Source organism: Mytilus galloprovincialis, chromosome 1 (assembly GCF_965363235.1).
Source record: "Mytilus galloprovincialis chromosome 1, xbMytGall1.hap1.1, whole genome shotgun sequence".
Taxonomy (NCBI): Eukaryota; Metazoa; Mollusca; class Bivalvia; order Mytilida; family Mytilidae; genus Mytilus; species Mytilus galloprovincialis.
The window spans coordinates 12,371,803-12,384,598 of NC_134838.1; the positions used below are offsets into that span (position 1 = coordinate 12,371,803).

General features: G+C 33.3%; 1 protein-coding gene across 1 annotated transcript; it reads left to right on the forward strand.

Annotated features, from left to right (window-relative positions):
* The first annotated feature begins 1,144 nt into the window (after positions 1 to 1,144).
* LOC143065405 (alpha-L-fucosidase-like) lies at positions 1,145 to 11,072 on the forward strand. Its single transcript, XM_076238960.1, has 8 exons — positions 1,145 to 1,518; positions 2,186 to 2,292; positions 2,867 to 2,997; positions 3,348 to 3,484; positions 7,704 to 7,801; positions 9,128 to 9,260; positions 9,885 to 10,055; positions 10,467 to 11,072. Exons 1-8 carry the CDS (start codon positions 1,172 to 1,174, stop codon positions 10,726 to 10,728), a joined length of 1,386 nt encoding a protein of 461 aa, XP_076095075.1. The 5' UTR covers positions 1,145 to 1,171; the 3' UTR covers positions 10,729 to 11,072.
* Positions 11,073 to 12,796: the final 1,724 nt, after the last annotated feature.

Genomic DNA, 12,796 nt, shown 5'->3' on the forward strand with positions numbered 1-12,796 from the left:
TTGGGACACCAATGAAATCTGATATTAAAACCCATAGGAGCACCGACATGGAAGCAGTCAATAGTAATGATATTAGAAATAAAAAAGAACGTTATAGAAGGTCAATGACAGTATTCTGCAAAATCAGTTAACCATATGTCTTAAATACCTTATAGTTGTCATTTCTATCATTTTCTAACAGCTGCTGGTCAATTTGTACTTTTTTTACCTTTTTTTATGGCTTTGCAATTTTTAATGGTTATTTCATCGATTTTGTTTTACTTTTACGTAATATTGCTGCTTCAACTTCAAGTCATTCCCACCTTGTGGTACATGATATGTTTAGGCCTAGGGTATCAGCTGTTTTCTACGACTGCTCTGTACTGATATAGTACTGCTTATATAAAATGCAATGACATTTTGGGGTCAACGACAATAAGACAATTATATGACTGTGAAAACGTATATAAAATGTCAAGTTTCCTTCTTTTTAAAAAGGTTTTCACTTAGTTTTATTTCGACGATATCAACTTGATTGAATAATTCTTCCATTAACAGATGAAACGATTTCATATTTGGTCTTTTTGAATTAAGTATAGTTTTGATCAATTTATGATTTCTATTTGAAATTGTGTTAATGTTTTTATGTTAGTTGTGGCGGTAAAATGCTGATGAATGTAGGACCAACAAAATATGGCAACATTGTGTCAACAGTGTTTTCCCCCTTCGTGTTACCATGTTTAGATTGTTATGATATAGGAATATTCGTTAGTATATGGAAATCTCTCATCAATAATATAATTTTACGTTTTGTATGACATTACACTATATTTGAACTTCAATAATAATTTGCTTATTTCGTCAACCAAAGGGGGGTTTAATTAGAAGTATTTCCCCTTCTTTCAAGGTCTTTTGTTGCTGCATAAAGAAAGTAATCATTGACGACTACTTTCGTCCAATGACTTTATGATTGCTTTAGGTCGGTTGTTTCTTATAATTTAATTAGAAATGTCTTCAACTGTCATGCGAGCTGTTGCATAGATCAATAAGGAAATGTTTAAAATATCAAATATTTATCGACAGTGATTGAGATATAACAAATTCAACGCTCTGTCGATTTTCCTATGACAAGTTAGTAAAAACGACAGGTCTATGGTCATGTGATAAATCATGTGAGCTTTAAATTGTAAACATGGCACATCAGTTCTTGTTGCTGTTCATTTGTTGCATAGGATTACAATGGAGTAATGCAAAATATACTCCTGATTGGGCCTCTTTGGATACACGACCGTTACCAACATGGTATGACGAAGCCAAATTTGGAATTTTCATTCATTGGGGTGTATTTTCTGTTCCAAGTTTCCATGGAGCATGGTTTTGGCCATTGTGGAAGTCAAGCAACCCAGCTCCAGATATTGCAGATTTTATGAAAAGAAATTATCCACCTGATTTTACCTATGCTGACTTTGCTAAAGATTTCACAGCAGAATTTTTTAATCCAGACGAATGGGCAGACATATTTAAAGCATCGGGAGCAGGGTAAGAATTGGAAGATATATTTAAGCAATGGGAACAGGTCACAAGAGAATGCTTATAACGTTAAGATTTACATTACAGCTTTGGGAGGTGTTATGATTGGTATTTATTCTGATAAACTTGGTCTAAATATCTTTACTTGCTTTTAGTAACTGAAAAACATCCTAAATAGATTTTTTGTCTTTTGTCTTTTCTTTTGTGTGCCTAGAATCTGTCTTACGAGTAAGGCCCTTTGAATTTGGTTTTGACATGTTGCCTATAGTGTGCTGATACACCACCGTACTAGGTTAATGGGTAGTTGAGAGTTCATAAACATTATTACTCAACAGATTAATTATATCTCTGTACCAAATGAAGGTAGTCTAGCGGCTGTCGTTGGTTGACGTATGTCATAATCGTTTTTTACTATTATTTTTAGCTTTGAATAGGTCGCTCATTTTGGATTTTGTTATCTAGAAATGTAGCTGTTTTCATCCTTGATGTTTAGTTGTTATCAAAGTACATTTCATCTTTTTCCATATGTGCATTTGCTCTGTAGTTATTTTATTTCATGAAAGTTTATATCGTGTTTATTTAAATATTGCAACTTATGAAGGCAGAATTGGCATAGTAATACTTTGCTGTTTAAATCAAAGGTAAAACTGTCTTGATTTTTTTTTAATATTTTCAGATATGTTGTTCTTACCAGTAAGCATGGCGAAGGATTTCCTAACTGGCCGTCAAGTCATTCATTTAACTGGAATGCAAAAGCAGTGGGACCAAACAGGGATCTTGTTGGTGGGTAAAAATCAAGTTTATTGAATAACCAGAAACTTCTCTTAAAAAAAAGATTTTTTCGAATACTGGCTTTAATTCTATATCATGAAATAATTAAAATTCCGTATTTTAGCGGCCTGAGTCATAAATGAATTTGACAGAGGGCGATTAATATTACAACGACAAAGCACATACGTCGAAAGGATGTTTCTTATGCACTGTTTGAAAGCAAAATAATCTATGTTAATTTAATGCGTCTTCGATAAAAACTTTGACAAAAACTTGAGAAATTTGCAATCTTGTATCAAAATTGTCTCCAAGCAATACAAAGCGGTGAATAAAATTTTGATTTAATTTTGTGTTGATAAATAAATAAATACATATAAATTCTTACATACAGATGACGAAATTCTTAATATTTACTTGTTTATTTCTGTATGTCACCTATTGGTATCATACATATAGACTTATAATGTTTAGAGCCTAGAGTTGTCAACACTCAGTGCCGAAGGTGTAAGTTCTTAGACTGTCGTGGATAGTTAAATGTAGCACTGACAAACGATCGATACATGAAGTCTTTATTAATTTTTTTCAGGTGATCTGGCTGCAGCAATACGAAACAGAACTGATATAAAGTTTGGAACATACTACTGTCTTTCAGAATGGCTTCATCCACTGTATATGAAAGATAAAGCATCAAACTTCACAACTCAGAATTTTGTGAAGGTAAAATTCTATAAACAGAAACAGTCCAGAGTACAATCTATGCTTCATATAATACTTATTAAATAAGTAGGTTGATTAGTAAAAAACAATATAATACCAGTGAGCTCTCAATCCAAACACCCACTGAAATCTTGGTATCATAAAAATGCTTCTTTATTGTCATATCTGTTGTTTTTATACCTTAGAACTGAGGAAATAATATCCACTCATCACATTAAGAGTAAAATACAAGATATTATGCTACATAAAAGTCTATCGTTTTGCTAATTAAAGTCGATATATCTGTTTATGATTTTCTTTTGTTGAATTGTTAATTGTATTATCAATTTGATATTTGCTTGCTCTTTTAGACAAAAACCATTCCTGACCTTTATGAACTAGTAAGCAAATATAAACCAGAAATAGTATGGGCTGATATGGTTGATGATTTAGGATCTTCTTCGTACTGGACTTCAAAAGAATTTCTTGCTTGGTTGTTCAATGAAAGGTAACTGCACAATATACTTTTACAAGGTATTGACAATTCACTTGGAAACCCAACATATACCCTCACGGCACTTACCAATGAGGAAATCCTGGATAATCATAGGTCTGTTCTATGTTCCTATGTCCTTACAAACAACGGTATATTGCTGGGTATTCCAAGTGCTCCACGAAACCTCATTCTAAATTATTAACATCTATTTTATCAGCAATCAAAGACGGGCTTCAAAGTTATTGTGAAACTGCCTATTCTAGAGGTGGCGTGAATCAGATGTGGATACTTAAAAGAGGGACGAAAGATACCAAAGGGACAGTCAAACTCATAAATCTAAAACAAACTGACAACGCCATGGCTAAAAATGAAAAAGACAAACAGAAAAACAATAGTACACATGACACAACATAGAAAACTAAAGAATAAACCCCACGAACCCCACCAAAAACTAGGGGTGATCTCAGGTGCTCCGGAAGGGTAAGTAGATCCTGCTCCACATGTGGCATCCGTCGTGTTGCTTATGTGATAACAAATCCGGTAAATAGTCTAATTCGGTAGGTCACATTCATGAAAGGGAAGGGGATTGTAGTTACGACGTAAGGAACATATCCGATATCATTTGTGAAACGGTTATTCCATAACGGTCAACCAACTCGTGATGGCGTACGTAAAATTTACGAAGGGATGATTTCAACTTCACCATTTGGAACTCTTGGTTTAATAGCTTCCTTGTGAGCAGTAACCCTCTATCAAGAAAATCATGATAGGAAGTGCAAGCACGGGAATATCGTATCAATTGGGAGATATATACCCCGTATGCAGGTGCTGCTGGAATGTTGCTACTTAGAAATGGAAAGTTCACAATTGGAAAGCTGAAATCATCTCTTTTGTCGTAAAGTTTTGTTTTCAACCGACCCTCATTGTCAATTTCTAGATGATAGTCAAGATATGAAGCCGACTTAACTGTATCTGTAGTATCCTTTATCTCCAATTCGATGGGATAGATGCGTTCCACATAGTCACCAAATTTTGAATTGTTTAGTGAAAGAACGTCATCTATATAGCGGAAAGTAGAGTTAAAGGATATTGCTAACTTCTTATCTTTCTTCCTAAGAAGTTCCTGCATGAAGTCAGCCTCATAATAATAAAGAAACAAGTCGGCAAGTAGAGGGGACACAGTTTGTTCCCATTGGGATGCCGACAGTCTGTTGAAAAACACGTCCTCCGAACGTTACAAATATGTTGTCAATCAAGAAATCAAGCATCTTGATATTATCGGTTTCAGAGAATTTTTTGTTTGAATCAGAGTGATTCTTTACAAAGTATGATTTATCCCTCCCTAAGACAAGATACTTGTATCTACGTTGGTTATTCTTTTTTTATGAAGCAAAGTAATACCAACTCTTTCAATTTGTCTTTTAGTTTGGAATGTGGAATACTTGTGTAAAGAGTAGAAAAGTCAAATGTTTTAATACTGTTACAAGATGAAAGAGAGTTAGATTGTATGTACTCTAAAAGATCTTTGGAATTTTTAAGTATCCACATCTGATTCACGCCACCTCTAGAATAGGCAGTTTCACAATAACTTTGAAGCCCGTCTTTGATTGCTGATAAAATAGATGTATTAAAAATTCCAAAGATCTTTTAAAGTACATACAATCTAACTCTATTTCATCTTGTAATAGTATTAAAACATTTGTCTTTTCTACACTTTATACAAGTATTTCACATTCCAAACTAAAAGACAAATTGAAAGAATAGGTATTGCTTTGTTTCATAAAAAAGAATGACCAAAGAAGATACAAGTATCTTGTCTTAGGAAGGGATAAATCCTACTTTGTAAAGGATCACTCTGATTCAAACAAAAAATTCTCTGAAACTGACATTATCAAGATGCTTGATTTCTTGATTGACAACATATTTGTTACGTTCGGAGGACGTGTTTTCCACAGACTATTGGCATTCCGATGGGAACGAAGTGTGTCCCTCTTCTTGCCGACTTGTTTCTTTATTATTATGAGGCTGACTTCACACAGGAACTTCTTAGGAAGAAATATAAGAAGTTATCAATATCCTTTAACTCTACTTTCCGCTATATAGATGATGTTCTTTCACTATATAATTCCGGAGTACCTGAGATCACCCCTAGTTTTTGGTGGGGTTCGTGTTGTTTATTCTTTAGTTTTCTATTTTGTGTCATGTTTACTATTGTTTGTCTGTTTGTCCTTTTCATTTTTAGCCATGGCGTTGTCAGAGTATTTTCAATTTATGAGTTTGACTGTCCCTCTAGTATCATTCGTCCTTCTTTTACACTTTCATTTTAATTGTAAACCATTATTTTTGCAACACTTTTTAAAAATCTGGTTAGGTATATTATTTTTGTGTAAAACTTATTCCGTTTTGTAAAAGCGTACTTAATATACGTCGATATGAATTTATACCATAACATTATCCAGAATACTATCATACATAAGAAATAGTATGGACTGAGGGCTTTTAGAATTACATATAGACAGCTCATTCAGCCTTGACATATTTCTAAATTATTTGGTTTTACATTACAAACATAGTTTTTAGCTGAAGGCTTTGTTTACCTTTTTCGGTAGGAGAAAACCGAATTTTAATGTGATGAAAATCCCGCACCAGGAGTCGGATTTCAGCTGGCCCATAAACAAAATGTGTACTAGTTAAATGAAATTGGACGTCATACTAAACTCCAAAATTTAAAATGAACTGTAATTAAAAAACATACAAGACTAACATTTGTCAGCACAAATATATACAACTACAGTGATTTTTTTGTACTTTTCTAGATCGGCAAAAAACGTGTGTGCACACTTAGATATAAAAATAAGAAGTGAAATGATTGGCCATGAGACAAATCTCCTCTAGAAACTAAATGACGTAGAAGTTTACAACAATTGGTCACTCTACACCCTTCAACAATGAGCAAAATAAATACCGCATAGTGAACCATAAAAGGTCCCGAAATGACGAAATATAAAACAATTCATAGGAGAATTAAACAGTCCGAATTATGAGTAAACCAATAAACGAAAAACAAATACAATTAAAAACCAATTGTTCAAAGAACAATTGAAGGTCTTTCCACAAGTAGAGATCTATTTTATTATCAAAATATTAAAAATCAATCTAAAATGTCAGTTCCTATGGCTTTATAATTATAAATATGAATTCAAAGCAAAGGTCAAAATCTGGATCGTGCAAATTACCTATGACCTTGACCTTAATTTCAAGGTCATAAACCAAGGATCTCAAATCAAAAGACCCTAGGTTTTTATTATGTATGGTTAATGAGTTATATCACTTTAAGCATAATTCCAAATATAAGATGGGCGAAAACTCCTATTTATTGTTTACGCACCCTTTCAACCAAAATTTATAAGTAACGGCATGTCGCAACTAACAATTTAGTGAAAATAAGATGTTGATATGTTATAAGGTTTTGGAAATTAGTAAAAATAAGCCAAAATAAAAATTTAGAATATGACCTTGACCTTTGACCTTGACCTTATTTTCATTTTTTTGGACGAAGGAACTTAAATCCAAAGACCCTAGGCCTATATCAATGATGGTTTACCAGTTAGAAACGCATATCACTTATATCAAATGCATAAGTGGAAATAACTCGCATATGGAGTCTCCGGATAGCTTCGGTCCAAATGAATATCCTAATCCTGAAGAAGTAACGAGCAATTTGGTAAAATAAATTTGTCGTAATCTTGCAAAGGAGTAGTGGCCACAAGAAAAACAGTGTTTGGGGAGATAACTCTTACAACGTAAAGTATTTTGTTACGCAGTTGTAAATTTTTAAAGCGTATAAACTATACGACATCATATTTCAAATATCTAAGCGACATCTTTTGAAACATCAATACTACGCAAGAAAAAAATTTAGGCGGAAGAAAAAAAAAAAAAATAATAATCAGAACAAATTCAATAGGTCTTTCCACGGAAAGGTGGAAAGACCTAATAAAAGACAATCACTGAATTACAGGCTCCTGACTTTGAAACGGCAGATTCAGAATGAGGCTGTTGTAACTATTGTTTCACCATACCATATTGTGTGCCTGTATCAAGTCTGATTCGTGTATTTCTAGTTGTTGCTTTTCTCCGAAGGAACCGAAAATGTCTGTGTGGTTGGTAACATAAGGTGTCTTTACATTTTTTAAATCTTTTCACCTCTTTTCCACTCGTTTACTTTCAGTCCAGTAAAGGACACTGTTGTGACAAATGACCGCTTTGGCCAAGATTGTAAATGCAAACATGGTAGCTACAAGACATGTACAGATAAATTCAACCCAGGTTAGTGAATAAATACTTTGCACAGCGCCAATGTGGGGAAACCAATTATCACCGAAAAGGTAACGAAAAGTGTAAAAAAGATAGTATTAATCGGTACTGAAATTTAAGAAAAAACCTAAGACACTGAATCATTTAGAACTATCATGTCGAAGACAAAGCGGTACTCATGGAAAACAAATAAGATATTTATCAAAAAGTAACAGATTGTGTCTTAACTAATTATCTAATAGTAAAGATCTTTCGGATTGCAACCAGAAAGTTGATTGACAGGTTTATACAATTCACTACATTTTTTTTTGTCGAATTTACCGTTTGGATTCGTAATGAATAGAAAAAAACAACGTGCACAAAGAAGTTTAATATATAAGCAGGCATTGGTTCAATGACTTCCTCAACATACTAATTACCAAAAACCTTGTTCCCACTGACTTTAATTGTGCCTATACAATTTCTCGTGTGGTCAATAATTGAATTAATAAATTCCAAGCTTGAGGTAAGTTGTAAGCCTATAGCTAGCTGAAAGTACGTTGATTTTGTTGAACGAGGAATACTGCTTTCTCAAAAGTTGCTAAGACAGGGCTATGAATCAATCAAATTAAGGTCACCACTCAAGAAATTTTACGGTCGCCATCATGAGCTGATTGGCCATTATGACAAAAGTGTGTCAGAAATCATATCTGATATTCTTCCTCAGTCATTATAACCTTCCATCAATACCGAACTGAACATAGAAATAACACGACGGGTGCCGTATACGGTGCAGGAAATGCTTACCCTTCCGGAGCACCTGATTTCACTCCCGGTTTCTAGTGGAGTTCGTGTTGTTTCTTAATTATTATTTATAACTGTTGATGTAAATGTCCTTTGGTTTTGTGAGTCTTTGTTTACTTCTTGGTTTTGTGAGTCTTTGTTTACTTCTTGGTTTTGTGAGTCTTTGTTTACTTCTTGGTTTTGTGAGTCTTTGTTTACTCCTTGGTTTTGATTGTTATTGTCTTGTACGTCTAGGCAGGGTACATTTCTTTTTATTCTCGTTATTATGATTAGGTTCTTTGCATTAAGTAGACCTGTTGGTGACCTTCTGCTGTTGTTTTTTTCTATGGTCGGGTTGTTGTCTCTTTGGCACATTCCCCATTTCCATTCTTAATTTTATTATCATACTTGTCAGTTGTAGTATATAACCTATCTGACCAGATAGTAATACAGTTGTAGTTATAACTGTGTTTTAATCTTATTCATAATATGTTAATAATCATAGGTAATAACATATTAAGCACTGTGATTATATCCAATGATACTGGTGCAAATGCTTTCTCTTTCAACTTTCAGGTGTTTTACAGAAATTCAAATGGGAAAATTGTATGACTATAGATAGATACGCCTGGGGGTACCGAAGGAATGCTGTTGTTGGAGACTTTCTGACTATTCATGAAATCATTTCAACCTTTGCATCCACAATAAGGTAAGTAAAATATACTCATGGAAAAGAAATGTAAGCATTAGATTCAAGATACTTTTAAAAATTGTCTGGACTCTTATCACCATTAAAGAGTCCCAAGCATTAACTTTAAACGTGTTATTTTAAAAGTACTGGTAATATAAAATACAAGGGGAGTTGAAGGTCTTAGATAAAGACTTGTTTTAATAAACATTTTTAATATTTAAAGCTTAATCGATAACACTTTTAATGACAATACGCAATATGCAATATCATTTTTATCACTACTTATGTTTGATCGTAATTGTACAAAACTTTACAACTTGTTAGATTATGATTAACAGATTTGCATAAGGGTAGATTCTCCAGTCGGTTGAATTTTCCAAAGTCAGTTGAATTTTTCAAAATACACGGGGAGATGTGCATGTTGGTATGATATTTCAGTTCAGTGAGTTTTTTACTAGATTAATGGCTCATCGGACATAAATCCGTTGGCCCTACCCAGATTTTACTTTGGCATCACAAGTTCTCAAAAAATATTCATTGAATCAACATCAACACTTGATATCTTGTTACATACATCATAATATGATGATATTTAGGAGGTAGTTCTATTTGAAAATATTATTCTTGCTTATTATGTCATAGTTGTGGCGGTAATATGCTGATGAATGTAGGACCAACAAAATTTGGGAAAATCATGCCAATATTTGAAGAAAGACTCCGTCAGTTTGGCCAATGGTTGAAGGTGAATGGAGAGGGAGTTTACAGTACAGTTCCATGGAGTCACCAGAATGACACAGTAATCAGAAATACTTGGTATGATATCTTTTAAGTTGCATAACACGAAACTGTAAACGGTATACAAAACAAAGAAATAAAGAATTGAATTGTTATCTTTATACATAAACTGTGATTTGCAAGACATACTGATGTAAATACACTGGGTACTGGCATTCGTCTATCTTTTCGGTATGAATATCAAGATAAATGTCAAATATGAATTACATAAATTTGTTCTTACTTATTTGGCACCAAAATGATTGTGTAATTTAAGTAATTAAATAAAAATAATAATAATGGTAAGAAACACAGTTGACTTACAGCAATTTCACAGCGAAGAAGTCTACAGATAAATGAATAGTTCTCTTGGCTCCATGGTTTGGATATAACATTATTATTCATCACACATTGAATGTTTCAACTGTTAAACCCATGCTGCTTTTACAGGTATACAAAACGACAAATGGAGAAGGAAATAACTGTGGTGTATGTATTTCTCCTTTCATGGCCTGAAGACACAGTTCTGAAATTAGGAGCACCAATCCCATCAAAGCAAACAGAGGTCAGCATGCTCGGTTATCCAGACAAATTTGTTTGGAAGGCTGGTCCAGGAGGCAAAGGAATTTATGTCACTATACCAATCATACCGTGGAACAAACTACCATGCGAATGGGCATGGGTACTTAAACTAACACATATATCAAATTAGACTGACTTGTATATGTCTTATCATTATTTTAAACTGGAAACGTGTATGAATCTTGGATGCATGTCACTCTTACAATTCAAAAGTGAGGTACTGTTTGTTTACCATTGGTAACCTCTGAAACGTTTTCAAATGTGTCGTTTGTATGCTAACTACATATGTGCTCATAATTATCAGAGTGTGTTTTTAATCATCAGTAAGTGATCTTCAGAAATATTTTATTTGCAGAGCTTCTTCTATGCCATATTCGTTTCAGTCTCCATATCAATTCAGATTGAACAAAAGCATATCCGTGTAGATCTGCCGATCTAAATCAAACAGATGATAATAAAGGATAACAACTTTAATCATTTGAAATTGATTAGATGGAGATATAGCCTTTCTTGTGTTTTATTGTGCAACATTCTACGGCGTGATAGACATGTTACGAAAACGTTGAATATTTGCAGGTTTAAATATTTACATATTCTTTGGAATGGAATGGTCACAACGAAACTTGGGCTTGAAATGGTTCAAAACAAAATGTGAAGTGGGCAAAAAAAATAAAAATCGTAAAAGAAACTAAAAACATTGTTTTCAAATGTATTCTTGTATGTTGTTTGATCTGAATATCTTATGTGTGTAAGCCTACAAACTTTACTCCTAGGTTGAATGATATTGACCATATATCAAACCTCATTGTGTTTGCTTGGTCTGTTAATTCTATAATCTAAGTTATACGGAAACCCCTACCATTAATCGTAGATGATAGACAACGCTAAAGCTGATTTCGACAGCTTCAACACTCTTTTATAAATGTTATCAAATAAACTCATCATAGATACCAGGATTAAATTTTGTGTTTACGCCAGATGCGCGTTTCGTCTACAAAAGACGCATCAATGACGATCGAATTCAAAAAAGTAATAAGGCTAAATAAAGTACGAAGTTGAAGAGCATTCAAGACCAACATTCCTTAAAGTTTTGCCAAAAAAAAAGCGAAGGTAATGTACTCCTGAGGTAAAAAAGCTTATAATTTCAAAAATTCAAATGTTTTGTAAATAGTTAATTTATAAATATGACCATATCAAAGATAATAAATGTCAACAAAGAAGTGCGGACTACTGGGCTCATTATACCCTCTGGGAATTAAAACTCCACCAGCAGTGGCATCGAACCAGTGGTTGTAAATAAACTATTCACAGATACCAGGACTGAATTTTGTATTTACGCCAGACGCTCGTTTCGTCTACAAAAGACTCATCAGTGACGCTCGAATCCAAAAAAGTCAAAAAGGCCAAATAAAGTACGAAGTTGAAGAGTATTGGGGACCATAGGCATAAGAAAAAAAAGATTACATATACAAATTTTAAACCTATACATGTTAAACACTGTTTATATATTAAATACTGGTTAAAAAATTAACATGAAAAAATGAGTAGATTATATATCACCAACGCAACTACGAGCATGTGCATCAGTATTTCAATAAAAATAACGTAAATTTTCAAACAGACTAAAGAAGCACAAATCCGACCGCTGTATACAAACAATTATCCTTTTGATAAAAATGTCAAAGGCATATACTGTATCATAAATGTATTATATAAAAATAAAAATATTTGGTTTGTTGTCAGTGTGACAACTATCTACTAGTTTTCAAATGTGGATATGTATAGATTATTGTTGATCATCTCAACTCGATTGCTTTTCAAGTTTTCGCCGTACCGCCTCAAGCGGGAAAATCAATCTCGTTGAGATGACCAATGATAATCTGTTGATCGCTATTTTACCTATGACGACCAATTTCATGTCAGTTTCATTAGCAACGCCACGTGCCTCCTTAGTTTCTAGCGATAATTTTCCATCTCAAGCGAGTAACATGATATGAAAAATTATCACAAAAAAAGATCAAAGGAAAAATGCACAAAATAGCGATAAAAGCAATTATAGACCCCGTACGACTTTCAACAATGGGGAAAAAACTTCTGTATAGTCAACATCAAATGGCCCCGACATTGAAAATGGAAACATTACAATTTATGAAAAACAAATAAAACAGATATGAACAAATAGTTATATTTCAAAGTTT

Excerpts from the sequence above, each read along its gene's own strand:
- LOC143065405 (XM_076238960.1), top strand. The coding sequence starts at position 1,172 with ATGGCACATCAGTTCTTGTTGCTGTTCATTTGTTGCATAGGATTACAA. Across the intron at positions 3,485-7,703 it reads GCTTGGTTGTTCAATGAAAG|TCCAGTAAAGGACACTGTTG; the intron begins GTAACTGCACAA and ends GTTTACTTTCAG. Across the intron at positions 9,261-9,884 it reads ACCTTTGCATCCACAATAAG|TTGTGGCGGTAATATGCTGA; the intron begins GTAAGTAAAATA and ends ATTATGTCATAG.